Below are 27476 nucleotides of genomic sequence, written 5' to 3' on the forward strand. Positions count from 1 at the left end.
TGTCCATTTCTGCCAGTAGAGGGTTATGGACACGACAGTGGTCAGGTGATGCGGATTCCAAACGGCATTTGGAAGTATTGCCTTATTAAAGGGAGGAGTTATTTGGGGTCGGTCTTTCAGACCTGGTGGCCATGGCAACAGCTGGGAAATCCACGTTTGTACCCCAGGTCGCCTCTCAACATAAGAAGACGCCGTATTATCAGGCGCAGTCTTTTCGTGGGCAAGCGGGCAAAAGGTTCCTCATTTCTGCCCCGTGACAGAGGGAGAGGAAAAAGGCTGCAGAAATCAGCCAGTTCCCAGGAACAGAAGCCCTCTCCCGCCTCTGCCAAGCCCTCAGTATGACGCTGGGGCTTTACAAGCAGAATCAGGCACGGTGGGGGGCCCGTCTCAATGAATTTCAGCGCGCAGTGGGCTCACGCGCAAGTAGACCCCTGGATCCTTCAAGGGATATCTCAGGGGTACAAATTGGAATTCGAGACGTCTCCCCCTCGCCGTTTCCTAAAGTCGGCTTTACCGATGTCTCCCTCTGAAGCCATTCACAAGCTGTATTCCCAGCAGGTGATAATCAAGGTACCCCTCCTGCAACAGGGAACGGGGTATTATTCCACACTGTTGTGGTACCGAAGCCGGACGGCTCGGTGAGACCGATTCTAAATCTAAAATCTTGAACACTTACATACGGAGGTTCAAATTCAAGATTGAGTCACTCAGAGCAGTGATTGCGAACCTGGAAGAAGGGGACTACATGATGTCTCGGGACATCAAGGATGCTTACCTTCATGTCCAAATTTACCTTTCTCACCAAGGGTACCACAGGTTTGTGGTACAGAACTGTCACTATCAGTTCAGACGCTGCCGTATGGATGGTCCACGGCACCCCGGGTCTTTACCAAGGTAATGGCCGAAATGATGATACTCCTTCGAAGGAAGGGAATTTTAGTTATCCCTTACTTGGACGATTCCCTGATAAGGGTAGGATCCAGGGAACAGTTGGAGGTCGGTGTAGCACTATCTCAGGTAGTGTTGCGGCAGCACGATTGGATTCTCAATATTCCAAAATCGCAGCTGATTCCGACGACTCGTCTTCTGTTCCTAGGGATGATCCTGGACACAGTCCAGAAAAAGGTGTTTCTCCCGGAGGAGAAAGCCAGGGAGTTATCCGAGCTAGTCAGGAACCTCCTAAAACCAGGCCAAGTGTCAGTGCATCAATGCACAAGGGTCCTGGGAAAAATGGTGGCTTCTTACGAAGCGATTCCATTCGGCAGATTCCACGCAAGAACTTTTCAGTGGGATCTGCTGGACAAATGGTCCGGATCGCATCTTCAGATGCATCAGCGGATAACCCTGTCTCCAAGGACAAGGGTGTCTCTCCTGTGGTGGTTGCAGAGTGCTCATCTTCTAGAGGGCCGCAGATTCGGCATTCAGGACTGGGTCCTGGTGACCACCGATGCCAGCCTGAGAGGCTGGGGAGCAGTCACACAGGGAAGAAATTTCCAGGGCTTGTGGTCAAGCCTGGAGACATCACTTCACATAAATATCCTGGAGCTAAGAGCCATCTACAATGCTCTGAGCCTAGCAAGACCTCTGCTTCAAGGTCAGCCGGTGCTGATCCAGTCGGACAACATCACGGCAGTCGCCCACGTAAACAGACAGGGCGGCACAAGAAGCAGGAGGGCAATGACAGAAGTTGCAAGGATTCTTCGCTGGGCAGAAAATCATGTGATAGCACTGTCAGCAGTGTTCATTCCGGGTGTGGACAACTGGGAAGCAGACTTCCTCAGCAGACATCCACCCGGGGGAGTGGGGACTTCACCCAGAAGTCTTCCACATGATTGTGAACCGTTGGGAAAAACCAAAGGTGGACATGATGGCGTCCCGCCTCAACAAAAAACTAGACAGATATTGTGCCAGGTCAAGGGACCCTCAGGCAATAGCTGTGGACGCTCTGGTAACACCATGGGTGTACCAGTCAGTGTATGTGTTCCCTCCTCTGCCTCTCATACCCAAGGTACTGAGGATCATAAGAAGGAGAGGAGTAAGGACTATACTCGTGGCTCTGGATTGGCCAAGAAGGACTTGGTACCCGGAACTTCAAGAGATGCTCACAGAGGACCCGTGGCCTCTACCTCTAAGAAAGGACCTGCTCCAGCAGGGACCCTGTCTCTTCCAAGACTTACCGCGGCTGCGTTTGACGGCATGGCGGTTGAACGCCGGATCCTGAAGGAAAAAGGCATTCCGGATGAAGTCATCCCTACCCTGATCAAAGCCAGGAAGGATGTAACCGTGCAACATTATCACCGTATTTGGCGTAAATATGTTGCGTGGTGCGAGGCCAGGAAGGCCCCTACAGAGGAATTTCAACTGGGTCGTTTCCTGCATTTCCTACAAACAGGACTGTCTATGGGCCTAAAATTAGGGTCCATTAAGGTTCAGATTTCGGCCCTGTCGATTTTCTTCCAAAAAGAACTGGCTTCAGTTCCTGAAGTACAGACGTTTGTCAAGGGGGTACTGCATATACAACCTCCTTTTGTGCCTCCAGTGGCACCTTGGGATCTAAATGTAGTTTTGGGATTCCTAAAATCACATTGGTTTGAACCACTTTCCACTGTGGACTTAAAATATCTCACATGGAAGGTGGTAATGCTGTTAGCCCTGGCTTCAGCCAGGCGTGTCTCAGAATTGGCGGCTTTATCCTATAAAAGCCCTTACCTAATTTTTCATACGGACAGGGCAGAATTGAGGACTCGTCCTCAATTTCTCCCTAAGGTGGTTTCAGCATTTCACTTGAACCAGCCTATTGTGGTGCCTGCGGCTACTCGGGACTTGGAGGACTCCAAGTTGCTGGACGTAGTCAGGGCCCTGAAAATATATGTTTCCAGGACGGCTGGAGTCAGAAAATCTGACTCGCTATTTATCCTGTATGCACCCAACAAGCTGGGTGCTCCTGCTTCTAAGCAGACTATTGCTCGCTGGATTTGTAGTACAATTCAGCTTGCACATTCTGTGGCAGGCCTGCCACAGCCAAAATCTGTAAATGCCCATTCCACAAGGAAGGTGGGCTCATCTTGGGCGGCTGCCCGAGGGGTCTCGGCTTTACAACTGTGCCGAGCAGCTACTTGGTCAGGGGCAAACACGTTTGCTAAATTCTACAAATTTGATACCCTGGCTGAGGAGGACCTGGAGTTCTCTCATTCGGTGCTGCAGAGTCATCCGCACTCTCCCGCCCGTTTGGGAGCTTTGGTATAATCCCCATGGTCCTTACGGAGTCCCCAGCATCCACTTAGGACGTTAGAGAAAATAAGAATTTACTTACCGATAATTCTATTTCTCATAGTCCGTAGTGGATGCTGGGCGCCCATCCCAAGTGCGGATTGTCTGCAATACTTGTACATAGTTATTGTTACAAAAATCGGGTTATTATTGTTGTGAGCCATCTTTTCAGAGGCTCCTCTGTTATCAGAGAAAATGTTATACCAGCGCTGTCTGAATATATGAATCAGTTAGAATTTGTGTTAATACTATAATAATATTAAAAATGATAATAAGGATGGTTTACTTTGTATAAAAAGGTCACAATTTATTTAACATAACATCTGTAACAGATCTAAAAGAAAGGAATTCCTATAGCCACTAGGTGGCGATAAAATTTCAGTAAATCTTGTCTGGATAAAGTTTCATAGGTTCTCCTGTGTTAGAATTGTCCATTCCTAAAGGCTAGGACGACTTCCCTTTATGCATTCACTGTATGGGTAAATAATTACCAGATCCCCACGTTGGTATGCAGCAGCGTTGGAACAAGTCCTTTGGTCGCTGTAGGGGTAGCGTAGACTGATTTGATGATAAGGTCCAGTGATGGGAAAAACGTCCAAATTGTACCGAGGAATGACACGGCTTAGCGGGCCGGTTTGGAGAACAGGATCCAGGCAGACAAGTAGGCTCAAGTCCCAATGGACAGGATAGGCTCAACGCGTTTCACTGGTAAGATCCAGCTTCCTCAGGAGCTCCTGAGGAAGCTGGATCTTACCAGTGAAACGCGTTGAGCCTATCCTGTCCATTGGGACTTGAGCCTACTTGTCTGCCTGGATCCTGTTCTCCAAACCGGCCCGCTAAGCCGTGTCATTCCTCGGTACAATTTGGACGTTTTTCCCATCACTGGACCTTATCATCAAATCAGTCTACGCTACCCCTACAGCGACCAAAGGACTTGTTCCAACGCTGCTGCATACCAACGTGGGGATCTGGTAATTATTTACCCATACAGTGAATGCATAAAGGGAAGTCGTCCTAGCCTTTAGGAATGGACAATTCTAACACAGGAGAACCTATGAAACTTTATCCAGACAAGATTTACTGAAATTTTATCGCCACCTAGTGGCTATAGGAATTCCTTTCTTATAGATCTGTTACAGATGTTATGTTAAATAAATTGTGACCTTTTTATACAGAGTAAACCATCCTTATTATCATTTTTAATATTATTATAGTATTAACACAAATTCTAACTGATTCATATATTCAGCCAGCGCTGGTATAACATTTTCTCTACTATTTAGTTTTGAGGAATTGACCTTCCTCCTACCTGCTGCTGTTGGTCGCGCACCTGCATATTTATTATCTCCTCTGTTATCATGCTGTTAACTGGGTTCAGATCACAGGTTGTACGGTGTGATTGGTGTGGCTGGTATGAGTCTTACCCGGGATTCAATATCCTTCCTTATTGTGTACGCTCGTCCGGGCACAGTATCCTAACTGAGGCTTGGAGGAGGGTCATAGGGGGAGGAGCCAGTGCACACCAGGTAGTCCTAAAGCTTTTACTTTTGTGCCCAGTCTCCTGCGGAGCCGCTATTCCCCATGGTCCTTACGGAGTCCCCAGCATCCACTACGGACTATGAGAAATAGAATTATCGGTAAGTAAATTCTTATTTTAATTTTATCTCATTATCATCCAGTCTATATTAGCAGCAGACACAGTACGGTAGTCCACGGCTGTAGCTACCTCTGTGTCGGCAGTCGCTCGTCCATCCATAATTGTATCCCACCTACCCGTGGTTTTTTTTTTTTCTATCTTCTTGATACTAGTAGCTTACTTTAGGAGTCTGCAGTGCTGAGTCTGACAGACAGTGTCCAGCAGGTCCGTCATTACATAATATATATACCTGTCCGGCTGCAGTACTAGTGTGATATATATATATATATATATATATATTTTAATTTTATCTCATTATCATCCAGTCTATATTAGCAGCAGACACAGTACGGTAGTCCACGGCTGTAGCTACCTCTGTGTCGGCAGTCGCTCGTCCATCCATAATTGTATACCACCTACCCGTGGTTTTTTTTTTTCTATCTTCTTGATACTAGTAGCTTACTTTAGGAGTCTGCAGTGCTGAGCCTGACAGACAGTGTCCAGCAGGTCCATCATTACATAATATATATACCTGGCCGGCTGCAGTACTAGTGTGATATATATATATAATTTAATTTTATCTCATTATCATCCAGTCTATATTAGCAGCAGACACAGTACGGTAGTCCACGGCTGTAGCTACCTCTGTGTCGGCAGTCGCTCGTCCATCCATAATTGTATACCACCTACCCGTGGTTTTTTTTTTTTCTATCTTCTTGATACTAGTAGCTTACTTTAGGAGTCTGCAGTGCTGAGTCTGACAGACAGTGTCCAGCAGGTCCGTCATTACATAATATATATACCTGTCCGGCTGCAGTACTAGTGTGATATATATATATATTTTGATTTTATCTCATTATCATCCAGTCTATATTAGCAGCAGACACAGTACGGTAGTCCACGGCTGTAGCTACCTCTGTGTCGGCAGTCGCTCGTCCATCCATAAGTATACTAGTATCCATCCATCTCCATTGTTTACCTGAGGTGCCTTTTAGTTGTGCCTATTAAAATATGGAGAACAAAAATGTTGAGGTTCCAAAATTAGGGAAAGATCAAGATCCACTTCCACCTCGTGCTGAAGCTGCTGCCACTAGTCATGGCCGAGACGATGAAATGCCAGCAACGTCGTCTGCCAAGGCCGATGCCCAATGTCATAGTACAGAGCATGTAAAATCCAAAACACCAAATATCAGTAAAAAAAGGACTCCAAAATCTAAAATAAAATTGTCGGAGGAGAAGCGTAAACTTGCCAATATGCCATTTACCACACGGAGTGGCAAGGAACGGCTGAGGCCCTGGCCTATGTTCATGGCTAGTGGTTCAGCTTCACATGAGGATGGAAGCACTCAGCCTCTCGCTAGAAAAATTAAAAGACTCAAGCTGGCAAAAGCACCGCAAAGAACTGTGCGTTCTTCGAAATCCCAAATCCACAAGGAGAGTCCAATTGTGTCGGTTGCGATGCCTGACCTTCCCAACACTGGACGTGAAGAGCATGCGCCTTCCACCATTTGCACGCCCCCTGCAAGTGCTGGAAGGAGCACCCGCAGTCCAGTTCCTGATAGTCAGATTGAAGATGTCAGTGTTGAAGTACACCAGGATGAGGAGGATATGGGTGTTGCTGGCGCTGGGGAGGAAATTGACAAGGAGGATTCTGATGGTGAGGTGGTTTGTTTAAGTCAGGCACCCGGGGAGACACCTGTTGTCCGTGGGAGGAATATGGCCATTGACATGCCTGGTGAAAATACCAAAAAAATCAGCTCTTCGGTGTGGAAGTATTTCAACAGAAATGCGGACAACATTTGTCAAGCCGTGTGTTGCCTTTGTCAAGCTGTAATAAGTAGGGGTAAGGACGTTAACCACCTCGGAATATCCTCCCTTATACGTCACCTGCAGCGCATTCATAATAAGTCAGTGACAAGTTCAAAAACTTTGGGCGACAGCGGAAGCAGTCCACTGACCAGTAAATCCCTTCCTCTTGTAACCAAGCTCACGCAAACCACCCCACCAACTCCCTCAGTGTCAATTTCCTCCTTCCCCAGGAATGCCAATAGTCCTGCAGGCCATGTCACTGGCAATTCTGACGAGTCCTCTCCTGCCTGGGATTCCTCCGATGCATCCTTGCGTGTAACGCCTACTGCTGCTGGCGCTGCTGTTGTTGCTGCTGGGAGTCGATGGTCATCCCAGAGGGGAAGTCGTAAGCCCACTTTTACTACTTCCACCAAGCAATTGACTGTCCAACAGTCCTTTGCGAGGAAGATGAAATATCACAGCAGTCATCCTGTTGCAAAGCGGATAACTGAGGCCTTGACAACTATGTTGGTGTTAGACGTGCATCCGGTATCCGCCGTTAGTTCACAAGGAACTAGACAATTTCTTGAGGTAGTGTGCCCCCGTTACCAAATACCATCTAGGTTCCACTTCTTTAGGCAGGCGATACCGAGAATGTACACGGACGTCAGAAAAAGACTCACCAGTGTCCTAAAAAATGCAGTTGTACCCAATGTCCACTTAACCACGGACATGTGGACAAGTGGAGCAGGACAGGGTCAGGACTATATGACTGTGACAGCCCACTGGGTAGATGTATGGACTCCCGCCGCAAGAACAGCAGCGGCGGCACCAGTAGCAGCATCTCGCAAACGCCAACTCTTTCCTAGGCAGGCTACGCTTTGTATCACCGGTTTCCAGAATACGCACACAGCTGAAAACCTCTTACGGCAACTGAGGAAGATCATCGCGGAATGGCTTACCCCAATTGGACTCTCCTGTGGATTTGTGGCATCGGACAACGCCAGCAATATTGTGTGTGCATTAAATATGGGCAAATTCCAGCACGTCCCATGTTTTGCACATACCTTGAATTTGGTGGTGCAGAATTTTTTAAAAAACGACAGGGGCGTGCAAGAGATGCTGTCGGTGGCCAGAAGAATTGCGGGACACTTTCGGCGTACAGGCACCACGTACAGAAGACTGGAGCAACACCAAAAACGCCTGAACCTGCCCTGCCATCATCTGAAACAAGAAGTGGTAACGAGGTGGAATTCAACCCTATATATGCTTCAGAGGTTGGAGGAGCAGCAAAAGGCCATTCAAGCCTATACAATTGAGCACGATATAGGAGGTGGAATGCACCTGTCTCAAGCGCAGTGGAGAATGATTTCAACGTTGTGCAAGGTTCTGCTGCCCTTTGAACTTGCCACACGTGAAGTCAGTTCAGACACTGCCAGCCTGAGTCAGGTCATTCCCCTCATCAGGCTTTTGCAGAAGAAGCTGGAGACATTGAAGGAGGAGCTAACACGGAGCGATTCCGCTAGGCATGTGGGACTTGTGAATGGAGCCCTTAATTCGCTTAACAAGGATTCACGGGTGGTCAATCTGTTGAAATCAGATCACTACATTTTGGCCACCGTGCTCGATCCTAGATTTAAAACCTACCTTGGATCTCTCTTTCCGGCAGACACAAGTCTGCTGGGGTTCAAAGACCTGCTGGTGAGAAAATTGTCAAGTCAAGCGGAACGCGACCTGTCAACATCTCCTCCTTCACATTCTCCCGCAACTGGGGGTGCGAGGAAAAGGCTCAGAATTCCGAGCCCACCCGCTGGCGGTGATGCAGGGCAGTCTGGAGCGACTGCTGATGCTGACATCTGGTCCGGACTGAAGGACCTGACAACGATTACGGACATGTCGTCTACTGTCACTGCATATGATTCTCTCCCCATTGAAAGAATGGTGGAGGATTATATGAGTGACCGCATCCAAGTAGGCACGTTAGACAGTCCGTACTTATACTGGCAGGAAAAAGAGGCAATTTGGAGGCCCTTGCACAAACTGGCTTTATTCTACCTAAGTTGCCCTCCCACAAGTGTGTACTCCGAAAGAGTGTTTAGTGCCGCCGCTCACCTTGTCAGCAATCGGCGTACGAGGTTACTTCCAGAAAATGTGGAGAAGATGATGTTCATTAAAATTAATTATAATCAATTCCTCCGTGGAGACATTGACCAGCAGCAATTGCCTCCACAAAGTACACAGGGAGCTGAGATGGTGGATTCCAGTGGGGACGAATTGATAATCTGTGAGGAGGGGGATGTACACGGTGATATATCGGAGGATGATGATGAGGTGGACATCTTGCCTCTGTAGAGCCAGTTTGTGCAAGGAGAGATTAATTGCTTCTTTTTTGGTGGGGGTCCAAACCAACCCGTAATTTCAGTCACAGTCGTGTGGCAGACCCTGTCACTGAAATGATGGGTTGGTTAAAGTGTGCATGTCCTGTTTATACAACATAAGGGTGGGTGGGAGGGCCCAAGGACAATTCCATCTTGCACCTCTTTTTTCTTTAATTTTTCTTTGCGTCATGTGCTGTTTGGGGAGTATTTTTTTGAAGGGCCATCCTGCGTGACACTGCAGTGCCACTCCTAGATGGGCCAGGTGTTTGTGTCGGCCACTAGGGTCGCTTAGCTTACTCACACAGCTACCTCATTGCGCCTCTTTTTTTCTTTGCGTCATGTGCTGTTTGGGGAGTGTTTTTTGGAAGGGCCATCCTGCGTGACACTGCAGTGCCACTCCTAGATGGGCCAGGTGTTTGTGTCGGCCACTAGGGTCGCTTAGCTTACTCACACAGCTACCTCATTGCGCCTCTTTTTTTCTTTGCGTCATGTGCTGTTTGGGGAGTGTTTTTTGGAAGGGCCATCCTGCGTGACACTGCAGTGCCACTCCTAGATGGGCCAGGTGTTTGTGTCGGCCACTAGGGTCGCTTAGCTTACTCACACAGCTACCTCATTGCGCCTCTTTTTTTCTTTGCATCATGTGCTGTTTGGGGAGTATTTTTTGGAAGGGCCATCCTGCGTGACACTGCAGTGCCACTCCTAGATGGGCCAGGTGTTTGTGTCGGCCACTAGGGTCGCTTAGCTTAGTCATCCAGCGACCTCTGTGCAAATTTTAGGACTAAAAATAATATTGTGAGGTGTGAGGTGTTCAGAATAGACTGAAAATGAGTGGAAATTATGGTTTTTTAGGTTAATAATACTTTGGGATCAAAATGACCCCCAAATTCTATGATTTAAGCTGTTTTTTAGTGTTTTTTGAAAAAAACACCCGAATCCAAAACACACCCGAATCCGACAAAAAAAATTCGGTGAGGTTTTGCCAAAACGCGGTCGAACCCAAAACACGGCCGCGGAACCGAACCCAAAACCAAAACACAAAACCCGAAAAATTTCAAGTGCACATCTCTAGTTTTATTGCAAAAAAGCACATTCCCGTAGGGGAAGGTGATGGATAAATACTTAATTTTGTCTTTGCATCTTGTTCAAGTTTACTTTTACATGGTGAATGTAGCTTAGAACAGTATTGTGTGCTGTAAATGTAGCATTTACTACAACCAGTGTGAAGCGGCATCTCCTGGCAGAAGCCAAGCACGTGTTACCCGTTTCTGAGCTGCATGCCCGATGCATACACAGCAAGCTCTGCAAGCTACACAAAGGGCCTAATTCATGTTTGTACATAATGCCCGTGTTCACACAACTGAGCAATTAACTATCGGTAGACTGTGCGTGTGCTGCAATCGCACTGTGCACGCACCAAGGTACCGATGCTGCTCGCTATGAGAGTCTTATCACAGAGTGATTACCAGAAAGGGACCAAGGAGGTAATGGGGAGTGGCGGCAAAAACAAAGGTGTGTCATGGCCATTTTCGAGCCATATATCTGCTGCCAGCTGTATTCATGTACATAGAGAAACATGGCACCTGCATCATTACTGCCGCGACCAGTCCTTGTGACCATAGACTCGCTCAGGAAGTCGATGTTCCTCATTATTGCTTTGGTGTGCGATGGCTCCGGGGGGTGTCTATATTCATTAGTGATGAGCGGGTTCGGATCCTCGGGATCCGAACCCGCCCGAACTTCACCTTTTTTTTCACGGGTCCGAGCGACTCGGATCCTCCCGCCTTGCTCGGTTAACCCGAGCGCGCCCGAACGTCATCATCCCGCTGTCGGATTCTCGCGAGATTCGGATTCTATATAAGGAGCCGCGCGTCGCCGCCATTTTTCACTCGAACATTGGAAATGATAGTGAGAGGACGTGGCTGGCGTCCTCTCACTTTGTTTCAGGGGGCTACAAATATCTTTATTCTGGGGACCAGCAGTATTATAGGAGGAGTACAGTGCAGAGTTTTGCTGACCAGTGACCACCAGTATTATACGTTCTCTGCCTGAAAAACGCTCCATATCTGTGCTCAGTGTGCTGCATATATCTGTGCTCACACTGCTTTATTGTGGGGACTGGGGAACACCAGTATATTATATAGGAGGAGTACAGTGCAGAGTTTTGCTGACCAGTGACCACCAGTATTATACGTTCTCTTCCTGAAAAACACTCCATATCTGTGCTCAGTGTGCTGCATATATCTGTGCTCATACTGCTTTATTGTGGGGACTGGGGACCACCAGTATTATATAGGAGGAGTACAGTGCAGAGTTTTGCTGACCAGTGACCAGTAACCACCAGTATTATACGTTCTCTGCCTGAAAAACGCTCCATATCTGTGCTCAGTGTGCTGCATATATCTGTGCTCACACTGCTTTATTGTGGGGACTGGGGACCACCAGTATTATATAGGAGGAGTACAGTGCAGAGTTTTGCTGACCAGTGACCACCAGTATTATACGTTCTCTGCCTGAAAAACGCTCCATATCTGTGCTCAGTGTGCTGCATATATCTGTGCTCACACTGCTTTATTGTGGGGACTGGGGACCACCAGTATATTATATAGGAGGAGTACAGTGCAGAGTTTTGCTGACCAGTGACCACCAGTATTATACGTTCTCTGCCTGAAAAACGCTCCATATCTGTGCTCAGTGTGCTGCATATATCTGTGCTCACACTGCTTTATTGTGGGGACTGGGGACCACCAGTATTATATAGGAGGAGTACAGTGCAGAGTTTTGCTGACCAGTGACCACCAGTATTATACGTTCTCTGCCTGAAAAACGCTCCATATCTGTGCTGCATTGTAGTATATAGTAGGAGTACAGTGCATAATTTTGCTGACCACCAGTATATAATATATAGCAGTACGGTACAGAAGGCCACTGCTCTACCTACCTCTGTGTCGTCAATTATACTATCCATCCATACCTGTGGTGCATTTCAGTTTTGCACAGTTTGCTGACCACCAGTATATAATATATAGCAGTACGGTACAGTAGGCCACTGCTCTACCTACCTCTGTGTCGTCAAGTATACTATCCATCCATACCTGTGGTGCATTTCAGTTTTGCACAGTTTGCTGACTACCAGTACATAATATATAGCAGTACGGTACAGTAGGCCACTGCTCTACCTACATCTGTGTCGTCAAGTATACTATCCATCCATACCTGTGGTGCATTTCAGTTTTGCACAGTTTGCTGACCACCAGTATATAATATATAGCAGTACGGTACAGAAGGCCACTGCTCTACCTACCTCTGTGTCATCAAGTATACTATCCATCCATACCTGTGGTGCATTTCAGTTGTGCGCAGTATATATAGTAGTAGGCCATTGCTATTGATACTGGCATATAATTCCACACATTAAAAAATGGAGAACAAAAATGTGGAGGGTAAAATAGGGAAAGATCAAGATCCACTTCCACCTCATGCTGAAGCTGCTGCCACTAGTCATGGCCGAGACGATGAAATGCCATCAACGTCGTCTGCCAAGGCCGATGCACAATGTCATAATAGAGAGCATGTAAAATCCAAAAAAATAAAGCTCAGTAAAATGACCCAAAAATCTAAATCAAAATCGTCTGAGGAGAAGCGTAAACTTGCCAATGTGCCATTTACGACACGGAGTGGCAAGGAACGGCTGAGGCCCTGGCCTATGTTCAAGGCTAGTGGTTCAGCTTCACCTGAGGATGGAAGCACTCATCCTCCTGCTAGAAAACTTAAGAGTTAAGATGGCAAAAGCACAGCAAAGAACTGTGCGTTCTTCTAAATCACAAATCCCCAAGGAGAGTCCAATTGTGTTGGTTGCGATGCCTGCACCTCTTTTTTTCTCTCATTTTTCTTTGCATCATGTGCTGTTTGGGGACTATTTTTGGAAGTGCCATCCTGTCTGACACTGCAGTGCCACTCCTAGATGGGCCAGGTGTTTGTGTCGGCCACTTGGGTCGCTTAGCTTAGTCACACAGCTACCTCATTGCGCCTCTTTTTTTCTTTGCATAATGTGCTGTTTGGGGACTATTTTTTTGAAGTGCCATCCTGCCTGACACTGCAGTACCACTCCTAGATGAGCCAGGTGTTTGTGTCGGCCACTTGGGTCGCTTAGCTTAGTCATCCAGCGACCTCGGTGCAAATTTTAGGGCTAAAAATAATATTGTGAGGTGTGAGGTGTTCAGAATAGACAGAGAAAATGAGTGGAAATTATGGTTATTGAGGTTAATAATACTATGGGATCAAAATGACCCCCAAATTCTATGATTTAAGCTGTTTTTGAGGGGTTTTTGTAAAAGAAAAACGAATTCAAAACACAACCGAATCCGACAAAAAAATTTCAGGGAGGTTTTGCCAAAACGCGTCCGAATCCAAAACACGGCCGCGGAACCGAATCCAAAACCAAAACACAAAACCCGAAAAATGTCGAGTGCACATCACTAATATTCATTTCTTCACTTGCGATGATAAGCAAGTCCATAGCCTGAAAAATTGCAGCTGCGTAGGCACGTGTGTACAAACATTAGTTAGGCCCAAAATGCATCTTATTTTCAGGGTGTTTTCTGTCCAACTCGGCTTAAGCCCCTAAATCTGAAACCTTTAATTATTAACCTAATTAACAAAATTGTCTTATAACTTTGGATGTATTATTTATAACCCATTTATAATCAGTATTCCAGTCATATAATTCATTATCACCGTTCTAGGTGGTGCATTATATACAGTACTTATACTGTACTATCATCAGTTATCACTGCTGATATTTACAACACCTTATTATAATCTCAAGGAATCGGACAATTATTGGACAACTGTGCATGCACTGCGACTGAGTTGCGCATGCTGAAGTCCGAAATGTAAATGCAAAGCGATCGCTGGCCCAGAGATCTGCGATCGCATAGCAATTGCCAGGAATTGTCCATTTGTGGGAGGTCACATGGCATTTGCGGAGAGTGGTTGAAAAAATGCATTTTTGGTGTGTGCATCTGAAGTTAACTGCGATTGCTGCGATTAAAAACATGGGCCTTAATTCAGGTTGGATTGCAAAACGTGATCCAACCGCAAAAATTACAAAGAAGATGCGGCCGCAGAAAATGCGATCGCCTCTGCCAGTCAATCAGGCAGAGGCGTTCGCGAGGTGGGGAGAGACAACGCTCCGTTCCCTATGCGGAGACTGAGCGTTGCGGGAGCGGAGAAGGGCAAACGGGGGCGCCGTCACTGAAATGGGGGGCATGGTGTGGGCGTGATCGCGGCGGCTGCATGACATCACATGCAGCCACTGCAATCAGAAACACGGCGGCGGGCCTCCTGCAGGTGCAGCCTTAATTTCTGCTATCAAGCAAAAATTGCAATGCGATCGCAATTTCTGCTTGATGAAATGGGGGGAGGCGGCGGTCAGCATGCTGGGCAGCCCCCGGCATGTGAACAAAAGGATTGCAAATTCTGCTAATTAGCAGAATTTGCAATCCTTACTGAATTAGGCCCATGACACGGCTGCATGGGTCAACCAGAATTGTTAATGGTACTCGATTTCTGTGTACGCATCGCAATTATGCGAATGCATCAGTGGGTGTCTTTTACTTTTCTGGGCGGCTCTACACATGCGTTTTTTTAGCAGAAGCAGTCCTGAACAAAAAATCACAATTTTTGCCTCAATAGCGATCCAAGCTGAGTAAGGCCATAGTAATCAATCCTGCATGTGCAGAGCAGAGCCAGATTATCCACAGGGCAACTGGATCGGTAGCCAAGGTGCCCCAACACATAGCTACATCACAAGCGTGGGGGGCTCTGTGGCATATGTGATCTGGGATTTCTGTGTAGCATAATGTGAACTCAGGGAACTACAGTTTTGTGGTGATGGGGGTATTTACACATTATTATTTTTAACAACATTGCTAGTATTTCATACTGACAATTTTATTGGTGGAACCTACACAAGTTAGTTGCTCTGAAACCAGTGTCAGGCTGGGGCTTGCAGATCCCACCACAGAATACAGTGGTAGGGGCCCAAGATTAAGGGGTGTATCTAGCCACCAGAGAGAGTGTGTACAGCCACCGCAGAGGGACTTGGCCAACCATTAGAGATGAAATGCAAAGAATAGGGACTCTTTATAAAGGAGGAGATAGGGTGTGCAGGACCACCCATTTTGATTGGCAGGACGGTTAGTTTCCATAGAAACAAACCAAGAACTCCATTTTATCCATGATACTGACCCCTAGAGGAGTGGTTGGGGCCCTCAGGCAGTGTGCCCACTGGGGATATACCCTACATACCCGCAGATCAGTCTAACCCTGTCTCGAAACCACATAAACCTTAATGCGGCCCTGATGTTTGGACACCTGTCTGATAAAATCACAGTATCCTGAGGTAAGAGAACTGAGGGGATGATTCAGGGTTGGAAGCAAACACCCAATGTTTTACTTTCTGTGTATGTGTCCGAGATACACTGCGCATGTGTCCGGATGGTTACTGCCGGGGGGCGCAGGTTGGAACTGCATGTAGATCATGCGTCCACTGGCGCTAGTAGCCATGTACAGTCAGACATTCTGAGCCACCACAGGCTTGCGATGCAATGGTGCGCACATCGGCGGATTCATGCTGCAGCATTACCATACAGACACAACAAAGTAATCAGGCTGTGAGCTACCTCCGTCCAGGCAAGCAGGGTTACAGTGATATTGGTTTTAGCAGCAATATTTATTAGATGTTAAACTCCGACATTCACTACAGATAGTTTATTAAATTATTCTTGAAGAGCCCAAATAATTCTGTTGTCATTGTTTATATGGAACTAACATATGAGTATTTAAGGCACTAGGCATTCCAACAAAAAATGTGGCAGGGAAATTTGTGGAAGTGAATCTGTATTTAAATTCATTTGATGTTTTTTGTTCATGGCACTCAGTAGTCCATAAACACTGTGATGAAGCCACAAACTGTACAACATATTCCCATAAAAAACCTGTTGCCAGGATGTCTAATCATTTACTCACCTTCTTCCACAGATTGGCTTCTAGCTGATACATGTAAACTTTCTTGGTGTTGTCAGCAATTAGGTACACAGCCCCTTCCAGTGCACAGCAGCGAGGCGACGACAAGTACTTTGGGATGAATGGAGATGCGATGACATACCAGCTATCTGCGGAGTATAAGAAGACTCAAGCATTACGCCTCATAGTCACCGTTTATGCCGTTTGCGCAGAGACAGCCCTAGGCATAGGCAAACTAGGCACATGCCTAGGGCATTTGATATGCCTAGGGGCACAAGCAGCTTCTGCTGATTAAAATGATATGCAGCATGCCTATGTTCTGTGTGTGACTGCGCTGTATCTGCATAGGAAATACTACATTACAGTGTATTCCTGGAAATCACTGTAACGTAGCATTTCGTATGCAGATACAGCCACGATCGCACACAGAATATAGGCATGCCGCATATCGTTATAATCAGCAGAAGCTGCTTGTGCATACAAGCCACATAGTAATGCAGATAAGAGGCATTTTCGGCAAAAAAGTGCCTGACGTAAGCAGCGCTGCCAGCTGAGTCACACCAGGCATATCCTGCTGCATGGCGTATTGAGACAAGATGTATGAGAACACATCTGTATCCAAGCAGAGGCAGAGGTCACAGTGTTAGCGGCCATGTGAGTGCTGAGTGCAGGTGGTTTGGTTGTGCAGTAGTGTCGGCATATGTGTAAGGGGCATTATGTGTATAAGGACATTAATAAAGGTTGGGATAATGTGTAAGGGGCATTATGTTTATAAGGACACTAACAATGTGTGTCATATGTGTAAGGGGCATTACTGTGTAGTATTATGTGTATAAATGCATTACTAATGTGTGGCATTATGTGTATAAGGTGCTCTACTGTGTGGCGTAACATATAGAAAGGGCACTACTGTGTTGTCTAATGTGAATAAAGAGCAATATAATGTGGTATAATATGAATAAGGAGTAATTCAGTGTGATGTAATGTGAATAAGGATCACTACTGTGAGGAGTAACGTATATAGAGTAAAGTGGTACTACAGTGTGATGTAACGTGAATAAGGGACACTATAGCATGATAAAATGCAAATAAAGTTGCACTACTGGATGGCGTAATTTGAATTGGGGGTACTACTGTATGGTCATGCCCCTTCCCAGAAAGAACATTTCCCTGTGTGAGCTGTGCACTGAATGCGTGCACTGTTCCTATTTAAAATATATTGAGTAGGAGCACACCAAAATGAGCCGGGGGGAGGAGGGGACACCAGCAAAAATCTTGCCTAGGGCATCATATTGGTTAGGGCCGGCTCTGCGTTTGCACAACAGGTTTTGCAAAACAGCCTCTTTACCCGTGTCCTCAGTCCGACTCGGGTAAAGAGCACAGTCGGGGACCCTTTTCCACTGCCAAAAATCCAGAGTTGATGCATGATCTTTATGTTATACCCCTTTTCCACTGATATAAAAATAACAGGGTTTTGCATGTGAATGTGCATCAACCCTGGAAGTTTGGTACTGGAAAAGGGTCTGACCCGGGAATTCGACACGTGTCCCTGACCCTGCTCTTTACCCAGATCAGGCTGAGGACCAGGGAATTTTCTGGGTTATAGACCTGGCAATTTCCTGGGTCTGCAGTGGAAAAGGGGTATCAGTGGAAAAGTCTACTAATTAGTCCCTTTTTTTTTTTTTTTAACGTACACTTACTTTGGAGGATGTGTATTTTTATTTTAGGTGGACTCCAAGTATAACACTGAGAAGGAACATATTAAAACACTTTTCCTTAACTTCTCCCATAATAATTTTTAGAGATGAGCGGGTTCGGTTCTCAGAGAACCGTACCCTACTGAACTTAATGTCTCGAGCCCGGATCCAAGTCCGGCTTGGGTTTTCCTGCCTGATTCAGAAACCAGAAGGAGGAAAAACGTCATCATCCCGCTGTCGGATTCTTGCAGGGTTTGGATACCATATAAGGAGCCGCGTGTCGCCGCCATTTTCACTCTGGCATTGGAGAGTGTAGAGAGAGGATGTGTCTCCCTCCTCACTGTCCTGCATCAGTTCAGTGTTAGTGTCTTGTGCTGCATCAGTCCAGTCACAGTGGTTGTGTCCTCTGCTGCAATATGTCCAGTGCTGTGGTATAAGTCCAGTCCAGTGGTGCTGTGTTGTGCTGCATCAGTTCAGTGGTAGTGTCCTGTGCTGCATCAGTCCAGTCACAGTGGTGGTGTCCTCTGCTGCCATATGTCTAGTGCTGCTGTATAAGTCCAGTCCATTGCAGTGGTACTGTGTTATCCTGCATCAGTCCAGTGGTGGTGTCCCTGTGTTGCTGTATATGTCCTGCGGTACTGCCGTATAAATCCAGTGATCCTGCCGTATAATTCCAGTGATCCTGCCGTATAATTCCAGCGGTACTGGCGTATAAGTCCAGTCCAGTGATACTGCCGTATATGTCCAGTGGTACTGCTGTATAATTCCAGTGGTACTGGCATATAAGTCCAGTGATCCTGCCGTATAATTCCAGTGGTACTGGAGTATAAATCCAGTAATCCTGCCGTATAAATCCAGTAGTACTGGCGTAAAAGTCCAGTGGTACTGCTGTATAATTCCAGTGATCCTGCCGTATAATTCCAGTGGTACTGGCGTAAAAGTCCAGTCCAGTGATACTGCCGTATAGGTCCAGTGGTACTGCCATATAATTCCAGGGGTACTGGCGTATAAATCCAGTGATCCTGCCGTATAATTCCAGTGGTACTGGCGTATAAGTCCAGTAGTACTGCTGTATAAATCCAGTCCAGTGATACTGCCGTATATGTCCAGTGGTACTGGCATATAAATCCAGTCCAATGCTAATGCCGTATATGTCCAGTATATGTCCAGTGGTACTGCCATATAAGTCCAGTGGTACTGCCGTATAATTCCAGTGGTACTGCCGTATAATTCCAGTGATTCTGCCATATAATTCCAGTGGTACTGGCGTATAAATCCAGTGATCCTGCCATGTAATTCCAGTGATCCTGCCGTATAATTACAGTGGTACTGGCGTATAAGTCCAGTCTAGTGATACTGCCGTATATGTCCAGGGGTACTGCCGTATAAGTCCAGTGGTACTGCCGTATAATTCCAGTCCAGTGGTGCTATCTTGTGCTGCATCAGTCCAGTGGTGGTGTCTTATGCTGCATCAGTCCAGTGGTGGTGTCTTGTGCTGCCATAAGTCCAGTGGTGGTGTCCTCTGCTGTATATTATTTACTCCAAATAAAAGGGTTATATACATTACTTATATTATTGTCCAAATAATTTTTACAGGGTTTGCCCTGGTGTAGGGGTACGCTCGCCTGTTCTGCATATTATTATAATAGCTCCAAATAAAAGGGTTATTATTATCCAAATTAATTTTACAGGCTTTGCTGTGTGTGTGTTTGGTTTAGGGGTACGCTCTCCTGTGCCACCAATACTGTGGTGTATTACATCTGGGCAAATTCCAGCACATCCCATGTTGTTTGTGCCGCACACTTGTGTCGCTTAGCTTAGTCATACAGCTACCTCATTGCACCTCTTTTTCTTCTTTGCATGACGTGCTGTTTGGGGCCTAGTTTTTTAAGTGCCATCCTGTCTGCCACTGCAGTGCCACTCCTAGATGGGCCAGGTGTTTGGGCCGCACACTTGTGTCGCTTAGCTTATTCATACAGCTACCTAATTGCACCTCTTTTTCTTCTTTGCATGATGTGCTGTTTGGGGACTATTTTTTAAACCTTCCATCCTGTCTGCCACTGCAGTGCCACTCCTAGATGGGCCAAGTGTTTGTGCCGCACACTTGTGTCGCTTAGCTTAGTCATACAGCTACCTCGGTGCAACTTTTAGGCATAAAAACAATATTGTGAGGTGTGAGGTGTTCAGAATAGACTGGAAATGAGTGGAAATTAATGTTATTGAGGTTAATAATACCATAGGAACAAAATTAACCCCAAATTCTGTGATTTTAGTTGTTTTTATGTTTTGTTTTTAAATCATGCAGATCCAAAACCCGAAAGTGTGGTTTTGGCAAAACCAATCCAGATCCAAAACATGAGGATGGAACCAGAACCAAACCACAAAACACGAAAAGTGCCCTCTGCACATCTCTAATTATTTTTATGCAAATTTTTAACAAAAGTATGTATGAGGCTAAGCACTTCCTCCTGCCGGTTATATGGATATTAGAAGTAACTGAGGGGTTCTGTAATCATACAGAAACATGTGACTTTAAGTCGATTTTTTTTTATACTACAGAAGAATACTGTGACCGATGTCACTGCCAGAGTGCAAGGCAGAAGGAGCACCACCACTACGCTTTATTTACCCAAGCGGTAACGGCCAAGCTCTCCCTAAAGAGCTGCCCAACCACCCTGCTCCTGCACCTTCTGCCTGTTGTTTACTAAAGGGCTCCTCGCTGCACAGTGGGGCTGGTGGTGATGATGAGGGGTACCACAGAGAAGGGGGGCTGAACTGTCTAGTATCAGTTTTAGGTGAGTTCTAAATAATATCAGTATTAATTTACAGTACACCAGTATATAGTAGTACAGTACAGTAGTATCATTGCTGTATCTTGCAGCTCCGTGTCAGACTCAGTTCTAGTATCCTGATCAGTGCTCAATATCTGCTGCATTGTTGTGACCAGTATACAGTAGTACAGTGCTGCATTGTGGTGACCACCAGTATATAGTAGTACAGTACAGTAGTCCATTGCTGTATCTTACAGCTCCGTGTCACTTCTAGTATCCTGAACAGTGCTTAATATCTGTGCTCAGTGTCAGTGCTGCATTGTGGTGACTAAAAGTCCAGTGTCTTGTGCTGCATCTTGCTGCCGTAGGGTGCTGTGGTAGTGTCCTGTCACTGTGCATAGGTCATCATCATTCCAGTCACAGTGGTATCTGGTATCTATCTAGTGGTATCTAATTCCAGACATTACTGCCGTCTAATTCCAGATATATTACTGGCATATAATTCCACACATTAAAAAATGGAGAACAAAAATGTGGAGGGTAAAATAGGGAAAGATCAAGATCCACTTCCACCTAGTGCTGAAGCTGCTGCCACTAGTCGTGGCAGAGATGATGAAATGCCATCAACGTCGTCTGCCAAGGCCGATGCCCAATGTCATAGTAGAGAGCATGTAAAATCCAAAAAAACAAAAGTTCAGTAAAATGACCCAAAAATCTAAATTAAAAGCATCTGAGGAGAAGCATAAACTTGCCAATATGCCATTTACGACACGGAGTGGCAAGGAACGGCTAAGGCCCTCTCCTATGTTCCTCATGACTAGTGGGTCAGCTTCACATGAGGATGGAAGCACTCATCCTCCCGCTAGAAAAATAAAAAGAGTTAAGCTGGCAAAAGCACAGCAAAGAACTGTGCGTTCTTCTAAATCACAAATCCCCAAGGAGAGTCCAACTGTGTCGGTTGCAATGCCTGACCTTCCCAACAATGGACGGGAAGAGTTGGCTCCTTCCACCATTTGCACGCTCCCTGCAAGTGCTGGAAGGAGCACCCACAGTCCAGTTCCTGATATTCAAATTGAAGATGTCACTGTTGAAGTACACCAGGATGAGGATATGGGTGTTGCTGGCACTGAGGGGGAAATTGACAAGAAGGATTCTGATGGAGAGGTGGTTTGTTTAAGTCAGGCACCCGGGGAGACACCTGTTGTCCATGGGATGAATAAGGCCATTGACATGCCTGGTCAAAATACCAAAAAAATCACCTCTTCGGTGTGGAATTATTTAAACAGAAATGCGGACAACTGGTGTCAAGCCGTGTGTTGCCTTTGTCAAGCTGTAATAAGTAGGGGTAAGGACATTAACCACCTAGGAACATCCTCCCTTATATGTCACCTGGAACGCATTCATCAGAAGTCATTGACAAGTTCAAAAACTTTGGGTGACACCGGAAGCAGTCCACTGACAACTAAATCCCTTCTTCCTCTTGTACCCAAGCTCCTGCAAACCACACCACCAACTCCCTCAGTGTCAATTTACTCCTTAGACAGGAAAGCCAATAGTCTTGCAGGCCATGTCACTGGCAAGTCTGACCAGTCCTCTCCTGACTGGGTTCCTCCGATGGATCCTTGAGTGTAATGCCTACTGCTGCTGGCGCTGCTGTTGTTGCTGCTGGAGTCGATCATCATCCCAGATGGGAAGTCGGAAGACCACTTGTACTACTTCCAGTAAGCAATTGACTGTCCAACAGTCCTTTGCGAGGAAGATGAAATATCACAGCAGTCATCCTGTTGCAAAGCGGATAACTCAGGCCTTGATAGCTGTGTTGGTGTTAGACGTGCATCCGGTATCCGCCGTTAGTTCACAGGGATTTAGAGAATTTCTTGAGGTAGTGTGTCCCCGGTACAGACGTCAGAAAAAGAGTCACCAGTGTCCTAAAAAATGCAGTTGTACCCAATGTCCACTTAACCACAGACATGTGGACAGGTGGAGCAGGGCAGACTAAGGACTATATGACTGTGACAGCCCACTGGGTAGATGTATTGCCTCCCGCAGCAAGAACAGCAGCGGCGGCACCAGTAGCAGCATCTCGCAAATGCCAACTCGTTCCTAGGCAGGCTACGCTTTGTATCACCGCTTTCCATAAGAGGCACACAGCTGACAACCTCTTACGGAAACTGAGGAACATCATCGCAGATTGGCTTACCCCAATAGGACTCTCCTGGGGATTTGTGACATCGGACAACGCCACCAATATTATGCGTGCATTACATGTGGGCAAATTCCAGCACGTCCCATGTTTTGCACAAACAATTAATTTGGTGGTGCACAATTTTTAAAAAAATGACAGGGGCGTGCAAGAGATGCTGTCGATGGCCCGAAGAATTGTGGGCCACTTTCGGCATCCAGCCACCGCATGCCGAAGACTGGAGCACCAGCAAACGCTCCTGAACATTCCCCGCCATCAGCTGAAGCAAGAGGTGGTAACGAGGTGGAATTCAACCCTCTATATGCTTCAGAGAATGGAGGAGCAGCAAAAGGCAATTCAAGCCTATACATCTGCCTACGATATAGGCAAAGGAGGGGGAATGACTCAAGCGCAGTGGAGAATGATTTCAACGTTGTGCAAGGTTCTGCAACCCTTTGAACTTGCCACACGTGAAGTCAGTTCAGACACTGCCAGCCTGAGTCAGGTCATTCCCCTCATCAGGCTTTTGCAGAAGCAGCTGGAGAGATTGAAGGAGGAGCTAAAATGGAGCGATTCCGCTAGGCATGTGGGACTTGTGGAGGGAGCCCTTCATTCGCTTTACCAGGATTCACGGGTGGTCAGTCTGTTGAAATCAGAGCACTACATTTTGGCCACCGTGTTCGATCCTAGGTTTAAAGCCTACGTTGTATCTCTCTTTCCGGCAGACACAGTCTGCAGATGTTCAAAGACCTGCTAGTGAGACACTTGTCAAGTCAAGCGGAACGTGACCCGCCAACAGCTCCTCCTTCATTTTCTACCGCCACTGGAGCTGCCAGGAAAAGGATCAAATTTCTAAAACCACCCGCTGGTGGTGATGCAGGGCAGTCAGGAGCGAAAACTGACATCTGGTCCGGACTGTGGACCTGCCAACGATTACTGACATGTCGTCTACTGTCACTGCATATGATTCTGTCACCATTGAAAGAATGGTGGAGGATTATATGAGTGACAGCATCCAAGTAGGCACGTCAGACAGTCCGTACGTATACTGGCAGGAAAAAGAGGCAATTTGGAGGCCCTTGCACAAACTGGCTTTATTTTACCTAAGTTGCCCCCCCTCCAGTGTGTACTCCGAAAGAGTGTTTAGTGCAGCCGGTCACCTTGTCAGCGATCGGCGTATGAGGTTACTTCCACAAAATGTGGAGAAAATGATGTTCATCAAAATGAATTATAATCAATTCCTCCGTGGAGACATTCACCAGCAATTGCCTCCAGAAAGTACACAGGGACCTGTGATGGTGGATTCCGGTGGGGACGAATTAATACTCTGTGAGGAGAGGGATGTACACAGTGAAAGGGGTGAGGAATCGGAGGATGATGATGATGTGATCATGTGATGTTTGCGCCCAATTTTTTTAAGAGCCATCCTGTCTGGCACTGCAGTGCCACTCCTAGATGGGCCAGGTATTTGTGCCGGCCACTTGGGTCGCTTAGCTTAGTCATCCAGCGACCTTGGTGCAAATGTTAGGACTAAAAATAATATTGTGAGGTGTGAGGTGTTCAGAATAGACTGGAAATGAGTGGAAATTTTGGTTATTGAGGTTAATAATACTATGGGATCAAAATTGCCCCCAAATTCTATGATTTAAGCTGTTTTTGAGGTTTTTAAAAAAAAAAAAAACACCCAAATCCAAAACACAACCGAATCCGACAAAAAATTTTTAAGGGAGGTTTTGCCAAAACGAGTACGAATCCAAAACACGGCTGCGGAACCGAATCCAAAACCAAAACCCGAAAAAATTTCCGGTGCACATCACTAATATATATATATAATCTGAGGGGGCCCCAGAGATATCACTGTATAGGGCCCCAAGATTTCTGTTGCCGGCCATGGTCTACCTAATAATGGTTATGGAAAATAAATAAGGCAAGTGATATTTCCTCATTCTGTTGGGTCAGGCACGAACTACATTTGATAGTTGGAGATACCTCAGTTGTATAACTCATCAGATTCTTCTGTTAGTTAAACCTCGTGATGATTTCAGTGGGATTCCCACAGTTATGTCTCCACTGTAAATAAAGTGTTCTATACAGAGCCTAATCATATTACAGGCAGCCAAATTCCTTGCGCAGTTTGGGTGAGCTATATGTTAGAAAGGCTCTTTTATTTGCCACATGTGGATCTGCAATGTAGTAATGTTGCATTAAAAATGTTTCTTTTGCATTACTTCAATAACTGTATATTAGATTATTTCATAAATCAAATGTAGCAATCAGCCCAGGTGGCACTAGCTCGGGCACAATCGACAGTGTCACAAATGATTCTGCTGTGATTGGCTGGGCTCTCCAGCATTCTCAATAATCTGCCAAGCATAGAGGAAATTGTTTATTATTATGATTGACCGACTGCTCAGGATACTGAAGAGCTAATCCAGTCACAGAGTGCTCTGACAGTGAAACTTGACACTACCAGAGCTGGTTCCACTCAAACTGTCTAATGCAGTAATCTCCAACCTGTAGCTTGCTAGCTACCGGTAGCTCGCCGTAGTATTTTCGGTAGCTCACAGAGCGCACGGGCTTGGGCAGTCACTGGCACTCCTCCTCCCTTCATTTTTAATATGGTGCCAGCCGTCAGCCAATGAGAGCTCGTGGACCGGTAGTTGTGGCACCTGATTGGCTGCCGGGCACCGAGTTTTGATTGGCTCACTTACGGCACCATATTTTAAATGGCCGCCGCCGGAGACTTCACAGGAGAGGCGCGTGCTGCGCTCTCCTCCCCTTCCGTCCTTCATACAGGACGAGCAGCACCGGCAGCAGTAGAAGAAACCAGCAAGGTTTAGCACTGTGTGGGGCACTGTATTGGATACTGCGGGGGGGCATTTTATCTGGTGCTGCGGGGGGCATTTTAAATGGCACTGCGGGGGGAATTGTATCTGGCACTGGTGGGGGCATTGTATCTGGCACTGCTGGGGGGCATTATTTGTGTATCTGGCACTGCTGGGGGCATTGTTTGAATATCTGGCACTGCTGAGGGGCATTATTTGTGTATCTGGCACTGCTGGGGGCATTGTTTGAATATCTGGCACTGCTGAGGGGCATTATTTGTGTATCTGGCACAATACGGGGGGGCATTATTTGTGTATCTGGCACAATACGGGGGGGCATTACTTGTAGTTGTGAGGCAACACCCACTTTTGTGAGGCCACACACACTTTCACAGGAACGCACGCGCATTGGGGGGAGGGGGTAGCTCCTTCAGAGGTTTTATTTTCCGAAAGTAGCTCACACCCCAATTAAGGTTGGAGACCACTGGTCTAATGTGTGACTTCAGTGAGTCATCTGAGTGTAAAGGGGGTACACACGTAGCGATCTGTGCTTAAATTATAGGCAATCTGACTGGACTGCTTAGAAAAGAAGCACACACCGCTCTGTGTGTATGCCCCACAGCGATAGTGATGCGAGGCCATGCTCGTCGGTATCGCTGACTGTAGATTGGCCTGCATGCAGGCACAATATAGTCAGATCGCTCACTTCACATCTGGGTGAAGTGAGCGTCCCCCCCCTCGCTCAGCACACATCGCGCTGTGTGCTGAGCGGGGGAAAGGATGTGTGCTGAGCGTTCTGTGATACCCCCTTAAGGTAGGGATAGATATCGAATTTTGATGGTTTAACACCACCAATGTTCTTCTTGTGATGTTAGAATTTTTTTTTACCATTAATTTTCGGCTTTCCCTTCGATTGGTGTTGAAGCGATGGCCATTCAGTGTGAAGATACAGCTAAATTCACCTATTGCGCATGTGCGAACCATCGCAATTAAAAGTTTCAATGAATCCTCGCCATCATTTTATGGCGGGCTTCTGATGTCCATACCTAGTGTAAGGCTTACTGCAGATGATGCTAGACCAGAACCATCTGGACCATGTGGGAAGCACCCTCGGCCACAGGAAATTCTTCCTATAGATTGGCACGTGGGCTAAATGAGATCCAGCACACAGTCCTGGTGGATCACTTGGTATGTTACAGTCATAGAATAAACCTAGATTGGTATCTGATAATGAGATGTTTTTATGTAGAGATAGCTACTGGAGGGAGATTTAGGTTAAAAAAGATCATGGTCATTTGATACCTGTAGACGGATTGTAGCATTGCAGGGTCAGTGCATTGTACTTTATGGCACAGGAACCAACCAAGTACAGCTTCCCGCTGCACCCAACTACAGTAAAGTTGCTGACGTACTTCTGTGCAGAGCTCACTGGTGACCACGTTCCACTGTAGGGGTCATAACACTCCACCTCCACTGCTTCCTGCAGGGTTCCTATGAAGACAGGGGGTCAATAAATGATTATTTGTGGTGTTAAACATTGTGGGTCTAATTCATGTTTGTACGCAGTGCTGATGTTTATGCAATGGAGCGATGATCGTCAGACTGTGACTGCAAAGCGATCGCACTGCGCATGTGTCAAGGTGATTTTGCGATCACGCACACTGAGATTTTTATCATAGACTGACAGAGCCGGCCATAGGCATAGGAAAACTAGGCAATTGCCTAGGGCATTTGATATGCCTAGGGGCATCAGCAGCTTCTGTTGATTAAATTGATATGCGACATGACTATATTCTGTGTGTAGCATTTCATATGCAGATACAGCCACAGTCACACACAGTATATAGGCATGCTGCATATCAATTTAATCAGCGGAAGCTGCTTGTGCATCCTAGCCACATAG

General features: G+C 46.4%; 1 protein-coding gene across 2 annotated transcripts in view; it reads right to left on the reverse strand.

Annotated features, from left to right (window-relative positions):
- The window catches only part of KLHL30 (kelch like family member 30), a 94445-nt gene that overhangs the window by 14081 nt on the left and 52888 nt on the right, over positions 1-27476 (reverse strand). For both annotated transcript variants that reach the window (XM_063915801.1, XM_063915802.1), the window contains 2 exons: positions 26876-27064; positions 16102-16247 (listed from right to left, as the gene is read on the reverse strand). In XM_063915801.1, coding sequence (XP_063771871.1) covers positions 16102-16247; positions 26876-27064 — 335 coding nt within the window. The remainder of the gene's footprint in view (positions 1-16101; positions 16248-26875; positions 27065-27476) is intronic.

Source organism: Pseudophryne corroboree, chromosome 4 (genome assembly GCF_028390025.1).
Source record: "Pseudophryne corroboree isolate aPseCor3 chromosome 4, aPseCor3.hap2, whole genome shotgun sequence".
Taxonomy (NCBI): Eukaryota; Metazoa; Chordata; class Amphibia; order Anura; family Myobatrachidae; genus Pseudophryne; species Pseudophryne corroboree.